The 25,649-nt window shown below is 48.0% G+C and overlaps 1 protein-coding gene across 2 annotated transcripts in view; it reads right to left on the reverse strand.

The window, feature by feature from the left end:
- Positions 1-25,649, reverse strand: part of LOC129839988 (E3 ubiquitin-protein ligase SMURF2-like) — a 72,373-nt gene that overhangs the window by 18,766 nt on the left and 27,958 nt on the right. The window contains exons 2-11 of one of the 2 annotated variants that reach the window (XM_055907752.1): positions 22,194-22,232; positions 19,104-19,212; positions 14,451-14,584; positions 11,489-11,554; positions 10,809-10,893; positions 10,151-10,234; positions 8,903-9,120; positions 6,031-6,115; positions 2,721-2,879; positions 2,404-2,493 (exon numbers count right to left, since the gene is read on the reverse strand). In XM_055907752.1, coding sequence (XP_055763727.1) covers positions 2,404-2,493; positions 2,721-2,879; positions 6,031-6,115; positions 8,903-9,120; positions 10,151-10,234; positions 10,809-10,893; positions 11,489-11,554; positions 14,451-14,584; positions 19,104-19,212; positions 22,194-22,232 — 1,069 coding nt within the window. Of the gene's footprint in view, positions 1-2,403; positions 2,494-2,720; positions 2,880-6,030; positions 6,116-8,902; positions 9,121-10,150; positions 10,235-10,808; positions 10,894-11,488; positions 11,555-14,450; positions 14,585-19,103; positions 19,252-22,193; positions 22,233-25,649 lie in introns of both variants that reach the window. The other variant, XM_055907751.1, reaches the window with a different exon arrangement.

Genomic DNA, 25,649 nt, shown 5'->3' on the forward strand with positions numbered 1-25,649 from the left:
ATGTTGCCTTCATAGAAGTGTGCTGACTGAGGGGGGGTGGAAGAAATGTTGCCTTCATAGAAGTGTGCTGACTGAGGAGGGTGTGGAAGAAATGTTGCCTTCATAGAAGTGTGCTGACTGAGGAGGGGGTGGAAGAAATGTTGTCTTCATAGAAGTGTGCTGACTGAGGGGGGTGGAAGAAATGTTGCCTTCATAGAAGTGTGCTGACTGAGGGGGGGGTGGAAGAAATGTTGCCTTCATAGAAGTGTGCTGACTGAGGGGGGTGGAAGAAATGTTGCCTTCATAGAAGTGTGCTGACTGAGGGGGGGGTGGAAGAAATGTTGTCTTCATAGAAGTGTGCTGACTGAGGGGGGGGTGGAAGAAATGTTGCCTTCATAGAAGTGTGCTGACTGAGGGGGGTGGAAGAAATGTTGCCTTCATAGAAGTGTGCTGACTGAGGGGGGGGTGGAAGAAATGTTGCCTTCATAGAAGTGTGCTGACCGAGGGGGGGTGGAAGAAATGTTGCCTTCATAGAAGTGTGCTGACTGGGGGGGGGTGGAAGAAATGTTGCCTTCATAGAAGTGTGCTGACTGGGGGGGGTGGAAGAAATGTTGCCTTCATAGAAGTGTGCTGACTGGGGGGGGGTGGAAGAAATGTTGCCTTCATAGAAGTGTGCTGACTGAGGGGGTGGAAGAAATGTTGTCTTCATAGAAGTGTGCTGACTGGGGGGGGGTGGAAGAAATGTTGCCTTCATAGAAGTGTGCTGACTGAGGGGGGTGGAAGAAATGTTGCCTTCATAGAAGTGTGCTGACTGAGGGGGTGGAAGAAATGTTGTCTTCATAGAAGTGTGCTGACTGGGGGGGGGTGGAAGAAATGCTGCCTTCATAGAAGTGTGCTGACTGAGGGGGGTGGAAGAAATGTTGCCTTCATAGAAGTGTGCTGACTTATGGGGGTGGAAGAAATGTTGCCACATTGCAGCCTTGTTTAAATGGAGTCTGGGGGTTAAATTCCAGGGAGAGAGACGATTGGCTCCTGACTAACTGCCATGTGAGGAGAATAGTAACACACACCTGTGCTCAGCACACAGGTGCTCAACACCCTACTCGAATCTACTTACACAGCTATATAGACAGCTCTAAAGCACTAGAATGCGATAGGGTAGTGACTAGTGGCGTAACACACTTCGAGGTACAACAAAGGCCTAGACAACTAAATAAGACACTATTGGATCTGACTGCGGCCACCAAGTGTATATTATGCAAGTCAACAGTGTGTGGGAGTTTATTGCTTTAGTTTGTATTGCTTTACTTTTCCCTCGTCTGTGAAGAAAAACCACATTTCAAGTGTCCAAAAGCAGCTTCTTTCAGAGTGCTGCAAATCTTGCCCTCAAAAGGGAATAAGACAGTGTTGTGCATCAGCGTAAACTCACTAAGCTAGCTCCACTACCGGGGGGGCCATTTTGACACATACGGATACTATTCGTGCCGAATGATCAGATGTTGATTTCACAAACACGCGTCTCGTGCCAGGCGCTGTTATTGCAAGGTTTCAACCGAGAATTCATATAAAAAATACTTTTTCTTATTAAAGAAAAAAAAATGACACATTCCTGGTGTAAGACAAGAAGTTCAAGCTCCCTATATCATAGCTGAGATTTACCTCGTTCCCTGGGTTTAGCTACTGCCCTTCACCTGGTCCCGCCGTGTCCACCTTACTGTGTGCAAAGCACCGTGGGTAATAGCGCGCGGTAACTGGACTGTTCCACTGTGGCGCACGGTACACGGTTGGTGTTTGAACAGCTGCTCGGGGGGGGGGGGGGGGGGGGGGGGGGGGACAGCATGCACGCGCCATACACACCTGCTGGCTTACTGCAGAGAGAAGTCTAGCCTAGAAGCATCTGATCCACATTACAGTGTCTCCTCAGTAGTGGGACAGCTCCAGCCCTAACCCCAGATCCAGCCCAGAGGCCTTTCAAGGCATGCCACTACCTGAGGTTCAGCTGAGGCAGCTCGCAGACAGACTGCCAGGAGTGTGTGTTCATGTTTAGTGAACCTGAATGGCATACGTGAAAATCAAGCTACACACACAGACGTGTTAATTAATTAGAACAATAATAACAATATTATAAGGCTAATCGATCTCACTACGACAGGGAGGGAGATGTCGCTAAAACATTTTAGTTGAGCCGAAATGCTTCAGAGTCAACAGACATTCAATTACAGCTCTAAAATCAATCAAGGATAGGGTCACACGTTGTCAGCTTACGCTGCTGTTGTGATGTGTGTTTGTCAGCGCTTGTGTGTATGGTGAAAGGTTGCCGAGTTCGCACAAACACACTTGTGAGGTTGAGTGGTGTGTGTCAGTATTGTTGTTTGTCACCCCCTGAAGAGTGGGGTGTGTGTGTGTGTGTGTGTGTAGGGTTACCTGAGGTTAGTGTTCTGGCTCTGGCTCTGGCTCTCCATGGCCACGCGGGAACCGTTTGGACTAGGACCGTTTGGACCAGGGCCGTTTGGACTAGGGAGGAAAAGAGGGTGAGAGCGAGAGAGAGAGAGCAACAAACCAACAGTGATATAAAATAGGAGATAAAGATCTGACGCCATCACACAGCAGATGGATTCACTAGCAGCAGGTAGAATGCTTCCTCTGCATTTTTGCTACCATGATATTTGACTAGATTAAAAGTAAAGACCCCAGCTCGAGTCAAAGGTCACAGCCTGAACGGTGACAGCGTTTGCACTCACTTGAGGACCAGGTGGAGGTTGGCGGAGAGGCGCGGGTCGGTGAACTGCGTGGTTCGGTTGTTGTGGTCCACAAAGTAGACGCGCCCCGTTGCCGTGTTGCGGATCTCCCAGCCCGGCGGCAGAGGACCCAGCTCCTCACAGTTGACGTTGCTCAGATCCCTGGGCAGGAAAATAGGACCACAGGAGTCCGTGAACACAACTAAACCATAACCACGTCAACTCCATCGCTCACTCAACCTAGGGTGCTAAAACAACAAGTGTATAAACACAATGAGTATAACACTACAGTATTTACTACTATTATCATCATTATACTTGATTGAGTATTAATCATCTAGGTTAATGAGAGTATGATATTTTATAGTGTAAGAACCAGGCTATTATTGTACGACTTGTAAACACAGTCACTACTGTTAAGACGTCTTTATTCTACCAGTTAGGTAGGATTATTGAGTGCAAATTGTCTTTCTAAGTATACAACAATCTTTTCTCCAAGTATAAAAAGGACACCCCAGAGGCGTGCCTAAATTCAACTCGGCAGAGTCGGATCGATCGCAAAACATCTGAGAAAACACTTTGAATAAATTCCCAAAAATTCCCTATCGGTCTCTACTCCCCCATGAGCCTAACATTCTTTTCTGTTGAAACCTAAAACCCTGAAGTGGGATGTTTAACTGTCCACTAAGGACTCATCGTTAAAGCAGTCTGCACATGCCTGGCTAAGCTGTTTCATGACATAATGGGTGTTCGTAACTCGTTCTGGGCCAAATGACCATGATTCAAGGTTGAATCTTAAGGACATTGAATCTCTGAAGATCAAGATATGTTCATTATTTGGGATAAATCGATGTGTGTGTGTGTGTGTGTGTGTGTGTGTGTGTGTGTGTGTGTGTGTGTGTGTGTGTGTGTTAGCGTATCACTGAACAAGAAGTACTCAGTGGAGTGTTCGATTGAACCTTTTGGGAAACAGTTAAGGAAGGTGAGGAAAGGTCAGGGCACACAACCAGGGTTGTGTTCATTAGGCATCAGAAGAAAAACGGACTGAAATAGGTAGGTCTACCTGGATTTAAGAGACATTTTCAAACGTTTTCCAATGCATGCCTTAATGAACACGACCCAGAAGACAGACCAAAAAAAGGCTAACAGCGAAAGGTCAACTGTCAAAGTTTCTAGTCTGTGTGAAGGAGAGAGAGAGAGAGGGAGTGACAGATTGTTATAGGTATGGTTATTTTGACCCTTCATTATTGTTATCACTGTTGTCCCGTTGACAATATAGATTATTATTATTTTAATTATGTCAATATTGTATATCTCCAAAGTAAGCTTTGGCAAATGTACATTGTTACAAGTCAATAAAGCAAATTGAATTGAGAGACAGACAGACACAGAGAGGCAGAGAGACAGGCAGAGAGACAGACAGACACAGAGAGGCAGAGAGACAGGCACGCAGACGGGCAGAGAGACAGGCACGCAGACGGGGAGACAGGCACGCAGACGGGCAGAGAGACAGGCACGCAGACGGGCAGAGAGACAGGCACGCAGACGGGCAGAGAGACAGGCACGCAGACGGGCAGAGAGACAGGCACGCAGACGGGCAGAGAGACAGGCACGCAGACGGGCAGGGAGACAGACACGCAGACGGGCAGGGAGACAGGCACGCAGACGGGCAGGGAGACAGGCACGCAGACGGGCAGGGAGACAGGCACGCAGACGGGCAGGGAGACAGGCACGCAGACGGGCAGAGAGACAGGCACGCAGACGGGCAGGGAGACAGGCACGCAGACGGGCAGAGAGACAGGCACGCAGACGGGCAGAGAGACAGGCACGCAGACGGGCAGAGAGACAGGCACGCAGACGGGCAGAGAGACAGGCACGCAGACGGGCAGAGAGACAGGCACGCAGACGGGCAGAGAGACAGGCACGCAGACGGGCAGACAGGCACGCAGACGGGGAGACAGGCACGCAGACGGGCAGACAGGCACGCAGACGGGGAGACAGGCACGCAGACGGGGAGACAGGCACGCAGACGGGGAGACAGGCACGCAGACGGGGAGACAGGCACGCAGACGGGGAGACAGGCACGCAGACGGGGAGACAGGCACGCAGACGGGGAGACAGGCACGCAGACGGGGAGACAGGCACGCAGACGGGGAGACAGGCACGCAGACGGGGAGACAGGCACGCAGACGGGGAGACAGGCACGCAGACGGGGAGACAGGCACGCAGACGGGGAGACAGGCACGCAGACGGGGAGACAGGCACGCAGACGGGGAGACAGGCACGCAGACGGGGAGACAGGCACGCAGACGGGGAGACAGGCACGCAGACGGGGAGACAGGCACGCAGACGGGGAGACAGGCACGCAGACGGGGAGACAGGCACGCAGACGGGGAGACAGGCACGCAGACGGGGAGACAGGCACGCAGACGGGGAGACAGGCACGCAGACGGGGAGACAGGCACGCAGACGGGGAGACAGGCACGCAGACGGGGAGACAGGCACGCAGACGGGGAGACAGGCACGCAGACGGGGAGACAGGCACGCAGACGGGGAGACAGGCACGCAGACGGGGAGACAGGCACGCAGACGGGGGAGACAGGCACGCAGACGGGGGAGACAGGCACGCAGACGGGGGAGACAGGCACGCAGACGGGGGAGACAGGCACGCAGACGGGGAGACAGGCACGCAGACGGGGAGACAGGCACGCAGACGGGGAGACAGGCACGCAGACGGGGAGACAGGCACGCAGACGGGGAGACAGGCACGCAGACGGGGAGACAGGCACGCAGACGGGGAGACAGGCACGCAGACGGGGAGACAGGCACGCAGACGGGGAGACAGGCACGCAGACGGGGAGACAGGCACGCAGACGGGGAGACAGGCACGCAGACGGGGAGACAGGCACGCAGACGGGGAGACAGGCACGCAGACGGGGAGACAGGCACGCAGTCGGGGAGACAGGCACGCAGTCGGGGAGACACATACAGACTGACAGACAGGCAGAGGCAGAGAGACAGGCAGAGACAGACAGAGAGAGACAGACAGAGAGAGACACACACACACAGACAGAGGCACAGAGACACAGGCAGAGACATACAGACAGACACAGACAGGCAGAAAGACACAGACAGGCAGAAAGACACAGACAGGCAGAAACACACAGACAGGCAGAAACACACAGACAGAGACACACAGACAGAGACACACAGACAGAGACACACAGACAGAGACACACAGACAGAGACACAGAGACACACAGACAGAGACACACAGACAGAGGCAAGTGGTTGTGTTCATAGTATTGTGTACCTGGGCACTCGGGGGTCGTGCCATGTGCTGACGCCCGTCTGGGTGTGGAGGAAGTACACCTGGCCCTGCTGCGTGGTTCTCTGCTCTGTGAGGGGACCCAGAAAGACAACACCGTGAGAAACGCTGAGGGAATCTTAAAAAATGGCACACCCTTTAGTTCTTCAATTCTTTCAACTTAAAACGACACACAAATGAGTGTTTATGTTGTAAAAAATATGGACAGGACACAACCAGGTATGTGAACACTGACGGCGACAGGGCACCGGTGCGTGTGCCTAGTCCATGCACATGTAGTCCCTCATTCACCCCCATTAACTCTCATTTCCTTCTGAGACAACACAACCACCCAGCTCTCTCACCTCTCACTCCCTCGGGTCTTGGGAGCCCCACACAACTGGTCAGAGTCAGAGACTGAGTCAAAGGAGAAAAACACACTCTGGCCTTAAGTGAGTCACCTCTGCCAACCTCGGCCAAGAACACTGGGCATTTTCAGGGGCATGGATCACCGCCATTCATCACCACCATTATCATTTCCTTCACAGACTCTCTGGTTCAGTTCTTCTACAGAGCTCAGTGTTGAGCCTTGAGTTTATGCAGCTCAACACAGAGGACCAAGAGCTCTGCAGGAGATGTACACCGAGTGTACAAAACGTTCCATGACAGACAGACTGACCAGGTGAAAGCTCTGATCCCTTGACGTCACGTGTTAAATCCACTTCAAAACAGTGTAGATGAAGGGGAGGAGACGGGTTAAAGAAGGATTTCTTTTAAGCCTTCAGACATGGATTGTGTATATGTGCCATTCGGAGGGTGAATGGGCAAGACGAAAGATTGAAGTGCCTTTGAACGGAGTACGGCAGCAGGTGCCAGGCGCACCTGTTTGTGTCAAAGAACTGCAACGCAGCTGGGTCTTTCACGCTCAACAGTTTCCCGCGTGTTTCAAGAACGGTCCACCACCCAAAAGACATCCAGACAACTTGACACAACTGTGGGAAGCATTGGAGTCAACACGGACCAGCATTCTCTGTGGAACGCTTTCGACACCTTGTAGAGTCCATGCCGCGACGAATGTTTGGTATACTCAGTACATACTCATCATTTATGAACTTGCTAAGTTGCGTCGTATATAAAAACAGGAGGTAGAAATAGAGGATGGGGAACTTCCACAGAACAGGATGATTGTGGTGGCCCGGCGCTGTGAACCAGTGTATTGCTGCAACATATCAACAATGGTGCAATACACTCGACTGTTGACATCCAACGTGTCAATGTTTTTGTTTTTAATTGTATCTTGTCCTCAGGCCAACCGCTATCACATATACAGAGAGAGAATTGGCTGGCGGACCAGACTACAAGAAAATAAGCTATTAAATACATAAATTAACTGTGTGTTGGTCTCGGGCTGTAAAAGTCAAACTGGTCCAACACTGTGTGCACGGGGTGCTCGAAATAGCTGCACTCCGTAGCAACAGCCTAGCAACCACCAGCCTGTAGTACTTAAATCTTATTGCATAATGTATGTAATACGTTCCATCTGCATGTATAATGTATACTAGACTGAGGCTGTACAGAGGGAACAATAATCATATCTGACGCTTCGACAAGGGCAGACGTGGGGTTGACCAGAAACACACAAATGAAAAGCAGTTCCCCTCGAATGCACCCTTTGCTGTCCTCCACATGAGGGAAATGTTCTCTCTCCCTTCACCTCAAGCGCTCTCCTCCTCTTGGGCTCACTCTCTCCTTCTCTCACCCCCCCCCCCAACCTTCCTCTCTCCGTCTCTCCTTTGTGGGAATATCACTCGGCACTGCGAGAACACGTTGGAGCGCTGGGAAGTGTTGGCAAACATGGGGAAGTGAGGAGAAGAGGGGTGAGGAGAGAAGAGGGGCCTTGAAAACACAGCCTGCGCTGATTGCAGCTGTTATAATGTGGTGCTGTGGGAAGAGGGAAGCTGGGAGAGGGAGGGAGGAAGGCGAGGGAGGAAGCTGAGAAAAATAAGGAGGGACAGAGGGATCTAGAGAGACATGGAGGGGTAAAGGCTGTGGTTATAGTAGCAGGGAGATTGTTGTACTACCCTCTCAAAGGCTGATAACAAAGCCATGTTTACCCTGGTATTACCCTGCTACATGGACACTGCAAGGTCCATTCATTCCTTTCACTGATACTTACAGTGTGTGCGTTCATGTGTGTGTGTGTGTGTGTGTGTGTGTGTGTGTGTGTGTGTGTGTGTGTGTGTGTGTGTGTGTGTGTGTGTGTGTGTGTGTGTGTGTGTGTGTGTGTGTGTGTGTGTGTGTGTGACTGTTGCTCTGAGTCAGGTCAGTTGAGGTGTGTTTATGTAAGCATGTGACTGCTTACAGAAGCCTTTGGCACATCATGCTGGCTGAGTGAGCGAGTGTCTCTCTCTCTCTCTCCTTGATAATGAGTAACTATACACATATTCCTTAGGTAGGTCAGGCAGAGGGTGTTGTGTGTCTGACTGCACCCCTGTCCTCTCCATATCCCTTGGGTAGGTCATGCGGCTTTGCAGGCTAGTGTGTGTGTGTGTGGGGTGCGGGTATGTTTCTGTAACCACATGACCTGACCACCATATCCCCCAGGTAGGTCAGGCAGTGTGAAAATGTGTGTGTATACATTAGTTATGTGACTGTGTGTGTGTGTGTGTGTGTGTGTGTGTGTGTGTGTGTGTGTGTGTGTGTGTGTGTGTGTGTGTGTGTGTGTGTGTGTGTGTGTGTGTGTGTGTGTGTGTGTGTGTGTGTGTGTGTGTGTGTGTGTGTGTGTGTGTGTGTGTGTGTGTGTGTGTGTGTGTGTGTGTGTATATATGTTTGTATGCAGGTCTTTGTATGTCGGTTTTGTTGTTGTTGTGTGTCTCACCGTATCCCTCTGGCAGGTCTGGCGGGGTGTGGAGGTGGGTCCTGCTCATGTAGTTCCTGTGTCTCTGGGAGCGGACGCGTCTCTCCTGGACCCGCGGGTCACTGCCACTGCTGGGCAGCACACCGATGGCCGCTCCGTTGGGTGTCATGACCGGCGTGTTCTCATCCACCACGCAGCTGAGGGGCCGCCCGGAGGGGCTGGAGTACTCAGACGCCGGCCTGGAAAGGAAGGGGGAGGGACAAAGGTTGAGACAATATCTAAGAAAGTGTGCACATTTGACAGGGTATTGTTTGTTTGTGTGTGTGTGTGTGTGTGTGTGTGTGTGTGTGTGTGTGTGTGTGTGTGTGTGAACATGTGATGAGGTCGGACTGTGTTTGTCCCCCTGCCTGTGTGTATGTGTGTCTTAGTGGCAGCCTAGTCCATGAGAGTGGCAGGAAAGCAACTGATAAGATGACTGGTCAAAGGGAGGAAAAAAAAGGAAGAGACGAGAAAGAGCCCCCCCCCCCCCCAATCCAGACCACTTTGTCTGTGTCTGGCCATCCAGGGCCACTGACGCCTTGGTTATCTCCTTCGACAACCCCCCCAAACCTTAACCCCTGCCTCACCCACCTCCTCTCCTCTTAGCCAATCCCACAGCACACCCCTCCCCAGCCAGCTTAAAGAAAAATAGGAAGGCCAGCTCCAGAGGGGTAATTTATTTGTTTGCTTAATTCCCTAAACGGCTCCACTGATACGGGGGCCATGTAAGGAAGGCGACAGTTGTTCCAGGAGAAAGGTGGGCCAAGCCAAACCTGGCTGGCCCTATTTATGGGACTGAGCCTTTCAGGAAATTGATAGGAACTCACTCATTAGGCTGCCCGGTGACTGGTTTGTTTTCCTTTTACAATAGTGCATGGACGGCAAGGCACAATATACTACCAGACAAGCTTGATTTGCAAGGGGAGGTTGTAGTTGTGGCATATAAGCAACCGTTTCCCCTTAGGACTTAGTTGGAGAGGTTGGGTGCCCTTTTAAAGGGCAACGTATGGAAGACATACTAATAAAACAGGCCAGAGGTGAAGAGGGAGGTTGATGATGTGTTGTATAAGAATGTCTGGACTGTTTATGTAAATTACAGATGATGGATCTGATCTTTGGTGCTCAGTGTGTGAACAAACTGTCTGCTGGATGTTGGCAGCCCTCCAGGGTCAGTAGCTTCCGAGGGAGATTCTATCCGGCGCAAAGGTGTGTGTGTGTGTGAAGACGTACCGGGTGGGCCTCTCCCATTGCGTGGTGCGTGTGATGTGGTTAAGGTACTGGATCCGACCAGAGGCTGTTCTCCGCTCCTCCCAGCTGATACAGACGGACAGACACACACACAGGAAGACAGACACCGTGAGCAACAGACCAAGGAACAAGTATTTCCATGTGCATTAATTGTTTTTTATCCAACCAGATTCAATATGCCCCTATTCCAACTAGATTCAGATCAACCTTCAAGCTAAACCTTATACAATAAAAAACAACTCTCTCTACATAAGAAAACGATCTAATAGCTGATTTAGGCTTGATCCGGCAATGCGGGCCGGAGACTCCATATGAAGGGTGTGAGGCAATTGCAGATCCTCCGGAGGCTTGCAGAATCCAAATCAAGCCCCTCAAATTTTCTAACAACGCAGCGGGTTCCGTATAACTTTGACATGACTGGTTGATGGGTAGGTGGGGTCAGGATGTCCTGTATAAATACAAACCCACTTCCTTGACAACAGCTCCGCTACACGAAGTGCAAGAAGTATGAAAGCCCTGACTTAAAATGCTGTACGGCCAATGCAGACGCCGGATTGGCCACGCAGAGCCTCTCTCATTGGATACACGCAAACTGGTACATAATGTAGCTTTAGTCAAAAGAAACATCCGGAGGTCTTACCCGTCAGGTAAATCATTATCAAACAGACGGCTGCAGTCCACCACGGGGCCTCCTGTGCCGATACGGTCTCTGGACTGTAGACTCACTGGAGACAACAGCAGCAGTTAGTTATACAGCATTGCATGATATTGGTCTAAGACCATGAGAATGAGATTATCCTAACCGTAACCTGACCAAGGGAAACTCTCGACCCTAGTTGAACTGGGGCTCCGAGTTCCTCCTGGTCAGGTCACAGTTTGGAAAAAATCCCCAACACTACAAGCAGTGGGTGGCGAGGTAAACCCAGAGTACTGAGACACCGGATCCAGAGAGCCCTGTCTGTGTTGTGCAAACAGACTCTTTGGAAACCTAAGAGGTCAAAGGTGGTTTTACTTAGAAACGAGACTACGAGCTACTCAGACAGACACGGCTTTCCTTTCAGACAGTCCGATGATGGTGGCGAAACATCCACCAGACCTGCGGTTGTGTCAGACAGAACCACACGTCTGCAAACTCGGACCAAAGTGTGTTTTTTTGTGTGTGTGTGTGTGTGTGTGTGTGTGTGTGTGTGTGTGTGTGTGTGTGTGTGTGTGTGTGTGTGCTTGCTTCTGTGGGTGTGCGTGCGGGGTTGTGTGTGTGTGCGCGCACGCGTACATGTGTCCACAGCACCGCGGTCCACAGCACTGCACAGATCTACTCACCAACTATCTGGCCTCTCACTGTGTCGTTGTCATTGGGGCCCAGCTTGTTCAGGTCCAGTCTCTGATCTGTGGGTTTACAAGAGAACAATATTCATGAGCAACGAATAACTTATCAAAGCTTTATTTTTCCCCAAGGGAATTTATAAAGCTTAATGGAATTATATCTGTCTGGCCTTAGTATTGAGTAGGGACAAGACAAACACTGCTATTACAATACCGTTATGTCATCACCACAAGAGGAACACCATTCCACGCAACACCATACCACGCAACACCATACCACCCTGCCTCCCACTGTGGGCTTGCCTCTGAAGCTAAGCAAGGTTGGTCCCTGGATGGGAGACCAGATGCTGCTGGAAGTGGTGTTGGAGGGACAGTAGGAGGCACTCTTTCCTCTGGTCTAAAAAAAAAAGATCCCAGGGCTGTAATTTGGGACGTTGCTTTGTGTAGGGTGCCATCTTTCGGAGGGATGTTAAACGGGTGTCCTGACTCTCTGTGGTCACTAAAGATCCCATGGCACTTATCGTAAGAGTAGGGGTGTTAACCCCGGTGTCCTGGCTAAATTCCCAATCTGGCCCTCATACCATCATGGACACCTAATCATTTCCAGCTTCCAATTGGCTCATTCATCCCGCCTCCTCTCCCTTGTAACTATTCCCCAGGTCGTTGCTGTAAATCAGAATGGGTTCTCAGTCAACTTAGCTGGTAAAATAAGTGTAAAAAAAATCCTCATACAACATTCCACTTTGCCTTCAAAACAAGAGGTGAAGAAAACTAATACCTTGGACAACAAGAGAAATATGAAAAGATGAAGACAGAGTCAGAAAACGACATCAAATCTGCCTATGAATAAGACCGTCAGCCAATGGGAGGAGGCCTACACTAGTAAAGGGATCTCCATTTCACAGTGCAGGTTAAGACCTGATCCCAAATCAGCCATAGCTGCTCTCCCTCTACTCATCCTAAAACATCCTAGACATACATGTCAGCTACCTATTAGCTAACTTTTTGGTCTGGGTCAGGGGGAGCAGAAAGTGAAAGCACACCCTAGGTTGTTTCCAGACTACAGGAGACAGGTGGGGGGGGTGAGACTTTCCGCTCCCCGGTCGTCTGTCCTGACAGACAGCACTGTGGATCTGTTCCGGATACGTGTCCAGACTAAACAGGGACGGTCTAGGGGTTACAAGGCCGGAATTGAAGCAGCTTTCAGAAGACGGGGAAAAAGAGACTAAGTGAAACTGGATCCTGGCCCTGCCAATATCTGAGGTGGATTTTTTAAAAACGAAAGGGTGGTGGGGGGGGGGGGGGGAACAGGCTCAGACGAAAGGAAAGAGCGGGGGAATACAAAGGGTACGGAAGCCAAAACGACCACAAAGAAAGGACACTGTCTACACAACATATGTAGGCTTAATTACCAGTATATCAACAGTATATGTCGCTCTGTATACAAGTCTTGCCACCCAGACAGTGCATAGCCGACATAATACTAAAATGACTGATCCATGTATACATTCTATACATTACTGTGCGCCAACACAGACGAACCAAAACCAGTTTAAATAAACTATGGGACAATAAGACAACAAAAAAAGGGACAGAATCCGGAGGCCTGCAATTTGTAACTAGGACAAAGGGCTCTGAGGTTTGTGTCAGTGTGTGTTTGTGTGACGCTACAGTAATTTACAGGAAGTTGTAGAGCTGTACCGGGCCAGACTGTTAGGAAACGGCGCGGCAGCAGAAGGAGAAGAGGCCCCTAGAGACTGTGGTGGCTGGACCACATACAGACAGGCGGGGTGGGGGGGGTGCCTTGCGACAGCCTGTCTCCCTTGTTGTCCACTTGTTGTCCACATCAGCAGCATCTACCCATACTAACTGGCTTCAGTACCACACTCTCTGACTGACAATTTCTAGAGGACTCTCATTGTCACAGCCAGTTATGGCTCCAATTCTAAACCACTTAGGGGGAAAACCGCTGAGTGGTATAGATATATATACTATAGACGGAGGGTGAGGAAAGTAGGGCAGTTAGATGTACAAATAGGCCTACATCACAGCATAGGCAATATACTGTAAGTGGAGCCAGCTTGTTTAACAGCCTAGCTAGCATCTTTAACTGTTAACTGTTATTGCTTGCTGAAAAGAGAAATGCTCTATACCTACGGTTGTTCACTGCTAATGCTAGCAGTCGGGATGGGACCCAGTCTGAACGCAGCAGCTAACGGCTAACAAGCCAGGTAACACAAAGGAAATAGACTTTCCAGTAAGTACTCATAATGAAGCAGTCACTGCAAGAGTAGAAAAGGGAGATGGCACGTCTACTTCACATACAGTTAAGTCTGCGTCTGAAGAGACAGCAGGACGTGTGTGTTTCCCTTCACGCTACAGAGGTGGAAACCCCGGGGAGTGTGTTTGAGCTGGCAGCGCCAGGCGTGGGCGAGACTCCCAACTCCCAGGAGCCCCCTATCCCGCTCTCGATGGCGTCCGTCTCACCAGGCCAAGCAGCGACCAACATGCTCCGGGCCCTAGCCAGCCAGACTGGCACCTGATACACAGAGAGGGAGCGGGCAGAGCGGGGCAGCGACAGCCTCCCAGATGGTCGTCAATCAATAGGGTTTAATGGCAGGTGTGTGTGTGTGTGTGTGTGTGTGTGTGTGTGTGTGTGTGTGTGTGTGTGTGTGTAATAGGGCCTTCTAGGTAGCGGGGCAGGACAGAAGCCTGTCTTGTCTTTGATGTGGTCTATAAATCAGATCATGCGTTCCGTAATAGGAGTGGAATAATAATGAATAGAGGGGGGAATGTATGTCTGGGTTTGAGTAATCGTTGTGAGTTTTTTTTGCTGTCTCACACCAGACTGAGACCACCTCCAGACAGACACACACTCACATTTGCTCAAAACGTGCACGGGAAAAAATGAATTATTGCTCTAATACATGCTTGAACGCGCGCACACACACACACTTACAGCCGGTGTCTTTGAGGCGGTTGATGGCGTTGGAGAGAAGGCGTACACAGCCCAGGAAGCCGGCCCCCTGCTTCTTGTGAATCTTCTTGTGATTCCACACACTGATGGTGATGGAGTCAGACTTCCCAATGTACCTGTGGAGGGCAAAGAGAGTGACACATTCCCTTTAATATGTGTCACCAAATTCATGACATCAGACCAACTGATGTGAGAGTGAGAGAATCTGAGCGAGCGAGCTAGTCTCTTTAACATGCACAATTTAAGATCTTTAAATGCATCGCTTACAACACTGAGTGGCCCTCTCCGTCTCATCACTGTGCTTTTGGAGTGCTGAGTCATTATCCCAGGGTAAGAGCAAAGCGATTTTTTAATGATTTTTTATTTTATTTCACCAGGTAGGCTAGTTGAGAACAAGTTCTCATTTACAACTGCGACCTCGCCAAGACAAAGCAAAAGGGTACGACATAAACAACAACACAGAGTTACACATGGAATAAACAAGCGAATAACACAATAGAAAAAAAAGAAAGTCTATATACAGTGTGTGCAAATGGCGTGAGGAGGTAAGGCAATAAATAGGCCATAGTGGCAAAGTAGTTACAATTTAGCAAATTAACACTGAAGTGATAGATGATCAGATGGTGATGTGCAAGTAGAAATACTGGTGTGCAAAAAAGCAGAAAAGTAAATAAAAACAATATGGGGATGAGATAGGTAGATTGGGTGGGTTATTTACAGATGGACTATGTACAGCTGCAGCGATCGGTTAGCTGCTCAGATAGCTGATGTTTAAAGTTAGTGAGGGAAATATAAGTCTACAGCTTCAGCGATTTTTGCAATTCGTTCCAGTCATTGGCAGCAGAGAACTGGAAGGGAGAAATGTACATCTCATACACACCAAAGAGCATGACCTACTAAAGAAACAAGTGTGTACACAAAGTCACATCACAGAACGTATGGATGGGGTTCTGAGGTCTAAATGACTCGGATTACAGTGTGCTAACTGTCCACGATGACGATGATGAAGCTGCTTGTCTGGCTATAAGGTCAGCCTAGTCATCATGAATCAGAAAGGAGAACACCGTCTCCCCTCTCTCTCCTGCACCACAGTCCCACAGACAGACAGCACTTACGGTAACACACACACCGACTGGTCTAATTACAGCTTTCCCAACTCAGCCCTCTTCCATGGATACGTATACATCATGAAGAGAAAGATGTCAAGGAGACGAGTTTCCCAGAGCGCACATAGAAAATGCACATAGCCCATACTGTTATAGGGAGAGGGAAGAGGTTGTCTAGTCAGTTTTCAAATTTGCTCACCTCACAGTGTCTCCTTTTGTCAATAGACAAGTCTGCTCAAATATCTGATACTCTTATCACTGGAAACTGATGTCTGTGGACAAAATAAATGCTTCCATAGAGGCGTATGTCTTTTTGCATTGTTCCGTCTTTAAAAGGAACGACGGACAGAAATGAAATAAAACTTTAATCTAAGCACATTAAATCTAAGCTGTTTTTTTTCTTCATATTAAAAGCCCTGCATTGTGGGTTGAAATTTCCGCCTGCTGTCTGATCTAGATCCGGATAAAGGCTTCAAACTAAGCCAAGTTACTCCACCTCTACACTGTGGTGGTAATGTATGGGCCAACAACATGATTTGGAGTGTGTGTGTGTGTGTTGCAAACCCAGGCTGCGTTTAAGGGGAAATGAGAGAGCAGACCAGACAGTGACCTAGCGTCTGGGGCTTTGAAAATGAGGACAGGTAAACACAATTTCCTCAGTCAAAATGACTTGAGGACGACACACGTGTACACACACACCGTGATAAACACACGTTCACACACAAGCGCGCGTGTGCACACACGCATTTGTGAACCCATGTGCAGTCTGGCTTTGCAGGTAGAGCCCGTGATTAGAACAGTACTTACCGCAGCAAATTAAGGAGGAGAAAAAAACCACAGAGAGAGAGAGAAGGAAACCCACTTGTCCGTGCATATGGCTAAGTATAGCTATATGATCACACCACAGTATGAGGTAAGTATTACTTATAGAGCCTCAGTCTAGCTAGCCGAAGAGATTTTCATTGTAAGTATCACAGATCTCGGATCAGTTTACTGATCCCTCAACCATTAGGGTGGAACACTCAACACTGGCCTTAGATCAGTTTATAGGCTGATGCCGCAACAAGTTAGCCAATTTACTGGTTTGTGACTAATGGTGACTGGTGAGCTGGGGTGGCACAATGGGAGACATCTAGTCATGCCAGTGGATGCCCAGTCACGCCAGTCTGACAGCTCAGACTGGGTTAAAAGTAATGAGGCTAGATATAGACATCTAGACTAATCAACGGTCCAGACAGACTGGCAGACGACACGGTCACACTTCCTCCACTGACGGCTGGCGAGACCAGCTCTGCCTTCTGGGATATGACAGCATGGCCGGCCACCTGCTCTGGGTTTCCTGGGCCGAGAGGGACGAGCGATTAGGGAACCGGGGAGGAGTCTGGTGAGGAGGATAGCGTGGTTGGTGCAGTGAGAGAAGGAGTGGGAATGGGTTTTCACCAATCAAGGCCTCTGAAAAATACAACCGTCAGTCGTATCAATTGGCTTTCTCTATAGAAATATGAGATACCACCTACTGTATAAATTGATCAAGGGCTCTAACATACAGTATGAAGCTAAAATGGGTCACGTCTACACCCAGATTGGTTCCTACAGAGGCAGCGAGAGCGCTTACGGGCCTTGTGCTCTAAAACAACCCCTTCACTATTCATGACATCTTTAGCTTGCCTAAGGGATATACAGTGCATTAGCATCACATTAGCATCCTGTTAGCATCCCATTGGGAGCTACATGACCTGCCGCTCTAATGCCGCCTGCCCTGCTGCAGACGCTGATGCAGCGAATAAGAAAACAGAGAGGGGCAGAATGTATGCTCCTCAAGCTCCAAACACGGTCTGAACTAATACATGTTTTGACTGCCCTCTCTTTTCAGGTTTAATGGCCTCTGTCTGCAAACGTGTAGCTACATAAGTTACGCAATAATTGCAAACTCACTGACTGTATTAGTGAAACCTGCAACGACAATGCTCAGGCTGAGTTCTCCAGTACACAAGCACTAGTCAATGGTTGTATGTCACACACTCCTTGACTGTGCCCTATTTCTTCAAAGTGTACACTCATACACTCAACCCAATGCATTTCAAACAAAAAGCATTGGATTGGTGTATTTCGTACACCAGTACAGTCCCTTCCATGAATATGCACATGCAGGGCAAATTAAGAATGTATTCTGGTGTAACGGTCTGTAGTCCAGAGGGGGTTAGACTACACTACAGTAGCAGATCCACAGAGAGTGGGCTGCTGGGTTGCCTGTGTGCTGAGCACTTAGCTTGGCCTGGTGTGGAAGAGGGAGGTGTGGAGAGCAGTGGCAACCTGCCAGCCAACAGGCTGAAGGCTCCATCTGTGGCTGTGCTCCTTGGCATGTCAGCCATTTCCTGTGACAGAGCCCTGGGGTCACTGGCAGGGGAGACTCCCTAGGGACCAGTGGAGAGGAGAGTGTTTGAAGACAAGCATGGGGTGGGTGGGGGGGGGGGGACAGGTGTGTAAGCACACACACAAGCATGCAAACACACAGTGAGAGACAGAGACATCTACATGTGTGCGCAAAGCTAGCAAATAGGTCTTCCCGCTGCAGTGCCCAACTTAATTACTTTTTTCATTTTTTTTCTTTCTTGGGGACCTAATTGATGATGTAACCCACATTCCCTGTACTATTCAATCTGTGCATAGTGTTTTGGTGCCAAGACACCAACATCTCTGCATAGTTTCCCAATGCTTTTGTAACACACACATACACCTCTCTTCTCCCCATGTCTAGCTTTCTCTCCTCTTCTCCCGCCCTCTACATCCCTCTCTTCCCCCTCCTGTAACTCACTGCCAGTAGGTCCTTTGGGTCCGGTGGCGATTACTCCCAAGAAGAGCACGTGAAGCTTGCTGCTCGACATTCACAACACATGGCTCATTTCAGTCGGACAGTCCCAATGGTTAGACTAGAGTTGCGTCAAATGGCACCCTATTCACTATATTGTGCACTACTTTTGACCAGGACTTTAGTCAAAAGTAGTGCACTAGATAGGAAATAGGATGCCATTTCAGACTAGCCTTAGAGCGTGCAGCAGCCCAGTCAAAAGGCCTCAAATGGTTTATGGTGGGTGTTCCTGCACATTAGCACGGGAAGGGAGGGTAACCTGCTGCATTCCTCGCACTCTTATCATAGCAGCGCATGGAGATCGGAGACGCCACAGCTTAGTCAATGAAACCAGAACAGTGTGACAATGTTGAAAACCATAGGCAACAAGAATGTGTTAACAGATGTCTGTGGTTCTTTGGCATCCATTTTAGGAAGTGGTTTCTTCAGGGGTTGACAGTGAGTTTCACCAAATCCAGACCCTAGTCCCTTACTTTCTTAGTCTCACACACCAGACGTTCTCCCTGGGGACGAGGTTATGCTACTACTTCCTACTAGGCACTTTTGTAGATCGGAAAGGATAAATTGCCGAGGCAAGCTGGAACTAGGAAGACATGGTGAAACAAGGGTTTATTGGTCTAAGGTGGTCCCCCCAGTTTAGAGACTTCCCTGGTGACTTACAGGTCGTAATGTTGGTTCCACTTGGGGTCCAGCGTGTTCCTTACGGTGTCTGTGGAGTGGCATTGCCCCGAGCCGTCCACCACCACTTTGGCAAAGGGGTCAGGCAGCCCTGTGGAGGAGGAGCCAAAATGGAGGATTGTATTCACAACTGTGGATGGCATAGAAACAATGGAGTCAATGGAACTACAGTCACAGTATGGTTCATTTATCTAGCATGGAAAATAAATGTTGATATGAAATGGAGATTATATGTTGCAATTGGAGACAAAATGGAGGACGTATGCCTGAATGAGTTGAGGTAACTGTATTCACAAGCTGATTGCATAGAAACAATGACTATCAGACAAATTCACATAATAATATTAAATTATCTAACATGAAGATATGTTCTAGCTGAAATTGGATAGAAAACATGAGCTGGCACACACCCAGAGAACTGTATTTTAAGTAGAGGTGCTGACTAACAGTGAATAAACTATAAGCTATAAAGAGAGAGTCTCACAACTCTATATATAAACTCCCAGTAAATTGGGTAAATCAACGTTTCGGCATCACTGTGCCTTCTTCAGGGTGATGTCGAAACGTTGGTGATTTAACCCAATAAATTACTGGGAGTTTATATACACAGTGTGCGACAATTTCTTATAGCTGAAATTGGAGCCAAAATGGAGGATATGTAGTTGCTCGTCAAAATGATAGCTGTTGTATTTGAATACAGTTCAATAGAAACTGAGTCATAAGACGGCATACAAAACATTCATTGTCAATGGACTTTATATACACTGTGATATTGTGTGTAGTTGTAGTTGAGCAAGCTGCTCAGAAGCATGTCGTTCCACGCCAGTCTATTATAGTCTTTGGAAATCTGATAAGGGACGGTACACACACCTAGGCAAGATCAACATATCCCGCCCGTTTCATGTATAGTATAAAGATATGGAATGGATTGATAGACTCGAGTAGAGTAATGATGTGCATTTCAGTTGAGCTTATTCAGTAGTACTTGGAAACAAAACATCGTTGCCAGCTATTCATATCGGAGAGTTACAATGTTGCAATCACTAGGCAGCCAACTGCCTATTGTAGGAAACAGAGTTCTCAATAAACAACGTATCACGTGACACGACCTCACGACAGTTCAAATTACGATGAAAATAACATTTATTAGCATCGCGCAGTAGAACTGTAAATAGAGATATCAGTTGAGCTTTGGAAACAAGTGCTTTCAGAAATGCATGGCGCGGGCCTCGTTTCGCAGGAGCATTGTAATAAGCTTTCTCGCAATGAACAAGCCTTAATAAATGTTGTCTATTTGCATATCGAATTTGATTGGTCAACATCAGCTTTAAAATTCCTGAATTTTGTGGCCGCCTAGCATGTCCTCTTTCCACTGATGTGGTGCTGAATAACAGCGGGAATGGGGAATGGTGCGGGCCGGCCCAGTCATGACTAGAAGGGATCCAGCTTTTGTCAAATTAACGTAAAAAGTTGAATTGTTTTGTATTTTAGCTAACCCAAACTTTCCTAACCTTAACCTAATTTTCCTAACTTGCTACATAAAATTCTCCTAACCTGCTACGAAAAGTCAAATCTACCGTTAATTTGACAAAAGCTGGATCGTTTCTAGTCATGACCGGCCGGCCCTGGTGTTCGTAGACAGCCATGTTTTGTTAGTTATTAGGCTTACTTAAAATGTTCATGCCTAGGCTGAATTAAATTAGAAAGGCTAGATTGTATTTGAAAACAGCTGTGTTTTGCTATTTATTAAATAAAGTGTTCATACAAATAGCCTATAGGTCAGGTCGTTCGCAAATTATATTCTACAAATATGATATTTTGAAGTTGTGTTTTACTTTGTAGGAGGCTTGTTTTTCTACACTAAATGTTTTAATAATTTTTTCAATGATGTTCATTGATGATTTATAGCAGGGATGAATACGCAATGAGTAATCTTTTGCTTTTCAATAAAACCTGTCATGTTGGTATAAGAACATTGTTCTACTTTATTAAAAACCCTTACAGGCCCTTTCCAATTTGTTAAGATGAATGACAATAATCTAAATGTGATTCTGAGCACCGTGGGTGGACACCCTAACGAGTTACGTATCCAATGCATATGGATGTCCGGGAAATTTAAAATCTTGCCGGTCACGTTGTTCGGCGCCAAATAGTCCTAACGGAAACTTGGTATGCACACACACACAGACTGTGCTCCATAGAAATGACATGCTGTGTGTGACAGTTAGGAGTGTGTGTGTGGCTCCAGGCAATGATACCACCCACAGGTCAAACTTGTTGAGTCACATTCACTCCAATGCCATACTGGCAGAGGAAGCAGGGACTTCCCTCTGCAGGTGTGTGTGTGTGTGTGTGTGTGTGTGTGTGTGTGTGTGTGTGTGTGTGTGTGTGTGTGTGTGTGTGTGTGTGTGTGTGTGTGTGTGTGTGTGTGTGTGTGAGAGAGAGTCATTTACAGGAAACTGTGCCTTAAAGCCCACAGTAATCCAATACACGGTCTCAAGGGAGATGTGCAACTGTATAGCCTAAAGAATGTTCCAATTCAGTTTTTTATCAAAACCACACACTATGATAATTCTCCTACGAAGGGGACGTGCCTGTGCTGTGTGTCCCATCAGAGGTATTTATTTGTGGTGAGTATCTCCGTCTCGCCATGATATAAAACTACACCAGAGCCTCTGGAATAAAGCCAATGTGAAGATAACTGTGAAGTTCCTGTATCTTACTTAACGACCGGTAGCCTTTCACAGTCAGCCTAATGACCGAGTAACATTAAAACTACATTAAAATGGCTCATCCGTGTCGGTCATAACAGCATGCGTCAGGCATTACTAGCTCATCACCGATGCTCTTCCACCTCATTGGATAGCATTGGGGGACAAGCGTCGATGTGCATCATGTGTTCTATCTGTAATCTGTATTCGTCAGCCAATACTGCAGGCAGATTGAGCTCCTATGGGACTCCATCTACAGAACACTTCAAAGCCAGCCAGCTAGCTGACAATCCCATACCAATGCACGGGGGGAGGACAGAAATAGCACCGAGGCAACAACAAAAAATGGGTTACTACTCACGGAAGAAGTCTTTCTTCGACAAGTTCTTCGCACACAGCACTGGAAGAGAAGAGAAGAATGAACGTTAGATGAGTAAAATGATCGGTGTGCTACAATGGAAGAGCAATATTAGTGAATTCTCAATTCAACGCAAAGCAGCTGTGGGGGGGGGGGGGGGCGGGGGGGGGGGACCCTATGAGCTTACATATTAAATAAAACAACCAAAAGCACAAGAGACAGCATGTGGGTCAAATTTGGGGCACACCTATATGACAAGGCAAAGTCCAGTTTAGGCCTACACAAATAGTCTAAGCTACACTCCATTTCAATCCTTCACTCCAGGTATTTGAAGTCCGACAGATATTATGAAATGAGAACCAACTTCAGCTTGGAATCTGATCCCTGCCAGTGGCTTAGATTCCTGCTCGGAATCCCAGTCCCCTTTTGCGATAAACCTCCCTTTTGGGTGGTGCTCCCTCAAAACGTTTGACAGCTCAATTATTGGAGGATTTCTGGCTTGGCTCTACTTTGTCGTCTTCATGGTTGCCCTGGGTAACCCCTGTTGTCTGTCAGTTTGTCCGCCCATTACGGGCCAGCAGAGAGAGTGGTTAGAGGCTTCCCTTGTAAAATATTGAGTAGACAAGCATTCTTTCCAATACGGAGTGAGTCCCTGAGGTAAGCATCACAGCCAAGAGCCAACACACAATGGCTTCCAGAAGAGAAGCAAAGATGAGTTGAAGGAGCACTATGCCTAGCTCTCTCGCTCACAGTTCTCTCTACCATCTCTGTAAATCTCTCTCCTGGTGTAATGGGGTCCAGGTGAGCCAAAGTGGGCCAAAGTTATGGAATGTCTTCCTAGTACTGCCAAGTTCTTTTAGGTAGCAATAGAACTCAGTAGGGTTGAGCGGTATACCGTATATACCGTATACTGGGGTATTTGGAAAAAGACACAGGATGTTTTTCAATACCTTTGAGACTATTTTAGATTATTTTTTTTAAATACATTTTAATATTTGTAGCTACTTACGTAAAATACCTGCAGTCAACTTGTGCAATATGTTAGGAGATAAAGAACATTACGTTCTTCATTTCACTTGTCACATTATGAAGCTTACCGGTAGTCCCCAGTCACATGGTGTTTATTTACAAGCACACATTGACAAGAGACCGGAGCCTTCCGTGTCACTCACTGTTCTGCAACATGCACCGGGTGATATAATTACAGTATGGAATCCACAACTAAATGTTTGCCAGCTAGATATCTTATAACTATTAGGTTAACTGTCTAATAATGTGCCAAAAATGCTCTGCGGTTGTTCATTTGGTTTGCTAATTTAGTAGCTAGTTATCCAAGTGGTTAGCTTCTTCGGAGCTAACCACAGAACAGCAGAGAATACCCTTGTAGATCAAGAGCATTGCAGGCTAATATTTGTTTTGTGCTTGCAGCAAACTGAGTAGCATTTTGGAGTTACTTGTATAGTACAGTTTCTGACCTAAACAAAATGTTGGCAATGCACTCATTAGCATTTTCTATGGGATTTTACATTTACTTGTTAGCTTTGATAACCTTTGGATTACAGAGTATCAGTAGGGTTTGAAAACAGCACCCCTTGTGTTCTGTGTGAATATTACAGAATATCCCAGTATGAAGGTATGACAATCTGGATACACACACACACACTACACTTAGTCCCCCCCCCCCCCCCCAATCTCCTCCCAGCAGACAGATAGCAGGCTACTACCCAGCCAGGCCCCTACAGATTAGCCAGAGGAGTGGAAAGACATTCCAAGGAGATGTTTCTGGACCCTGGGAGGTACCCAGTTGGCCGGTCTCGTCAAGACCACTGGTGCTGATTGGGGGACATTAGGGGTGGAACAGTAGAGCAATGGAGGGGGGAAGGGATTGTTGAGGTAAGGCTGTAGCAGCCCCAGTGTAGTCTAGGAGTCTGACCTCCATGACGACTTAGCTCACCGCAAGCCTGGAGGAGTCTGGGCCAGAGTCTGACCCAGACAGATAGATGGATGACCCTGGAGAATGTGAGGACACAAAATGGAGGAGGGGAGGAGAGAGGAGAGGGGTGTCTGGGTCTCCTTCCATCATAGAACTGCTGTGACTCAGTGTCTAGGCTACGTTCCTATGCCCGCAAAGTGACAGGTGAAATGTAACAGTCGAGCTGACAGAGACGAGATGAGAGATAGTACTTTATTAATCCCCAAAGGGAAATGATCGTCATGGTATCCAACATGTCTGGTATCCAACACCACAAAAACCTATTGACTCAGAAACATATGCCTAGACTACACACGTACAAAATTTGCCTACCTAAATTAGCGTAACTAAAATGCTCCCCATACTGAGAAGTGACAGGAAAGGTATTTTCCCTTGCAGGCGCTGGGAGGACACAGACTGGGGGGGTATCCTTTACACAGCCGCACGGTCCCGGGGAATGCACTACTCTCAAAGCCCACCTCATTACTCAAAGCTGTGGTATGCACTCACTCAATGTCTGCAGTGTCTGTCACGACACACACTCATTTCAACGCCCCAGACTCAACGGTCATTATTTATGCAGGGTGAGGAGTAGGGAGCAGGTGATGGGGCACTTTCCATTCCCATACCGCAACACACACACACGAACACTCCCAGACACGCACACACACACGAGCCAGGGACAGGATCCTGAGAGAGACTTATAGCCATAACACAGACTTGCCTGCATTCTCTTAGGTACTGTACGCTATCTTTCAAATGTCTGCCAGTTTCATATACAGGCTGTCATGGAGGAAGAGTGCTATAAAATGTATGGCAGACACACACAAGTTCTGGATGAGGTCAGAAAGTTGGTGGTTTGTGTGATTCTGTCTGTTCTGGGAAAGAGGAAAAGGAATAGCAGGGTGGGTAGTGGAACGAACCAGTCTCACCATGGAGTTATGTATGGAGGCTGGGGAGAAGCGCACTAAGCACTGACAGAGTCATGATACTGCCAGGAAAAGCCAGTCTGTCACACACACACACACACACACTGTCACGATTACCAGTCCCCAACAGACAGGCTGCCGGGCCAGACAACACACACACACGTCCCGGAGACAACGTGAAAATTGATTACACACTCAAGAATGTCGAGGGAGGAAAAGACAGCCACCAAAATACTAGGAAAATTACACAGTGAAGCACAAAGCAAGGAAGTTACGGCTCAAATCACGCCCGTTTAATCCAGAGACCAGGACAGCGACCAAAATTACACAGCCAATCGAACAGAATCACAACATCATGACACAAACCAAATGACACCGTGAAGACAACCTATCAGCTTGTCAGGGGAAATTACACTGTTAGAGCCGACAGTTTGGCTATGAGCCAAGAACACTAGACAGACTAAACTGATCCTGCAGGGACCAAACGGACATGTAGTCAGGATGAAATGAGGAGAAAACGAGCATCATAAGAGGTCACAGTCTTGGCTAAAGCAAGTG

The sequence above is a fragment of the Salvelinus fontinalis genome, chromosome 40 (genome assembly GCF_029448725.1).
Source record: "Salvelinus fontinalis isolate EN_2023a chromosome 40, ASM2944872v1, whole genome shotgun sequence".
In the NCBI taxonomy this organism is placed as follows: Eukaryota; Metazoa; Chordata; class Actinopteri; order Salmoniformes; family Salmonidae; genus Salvelinus; species Salvelinus fontinalis.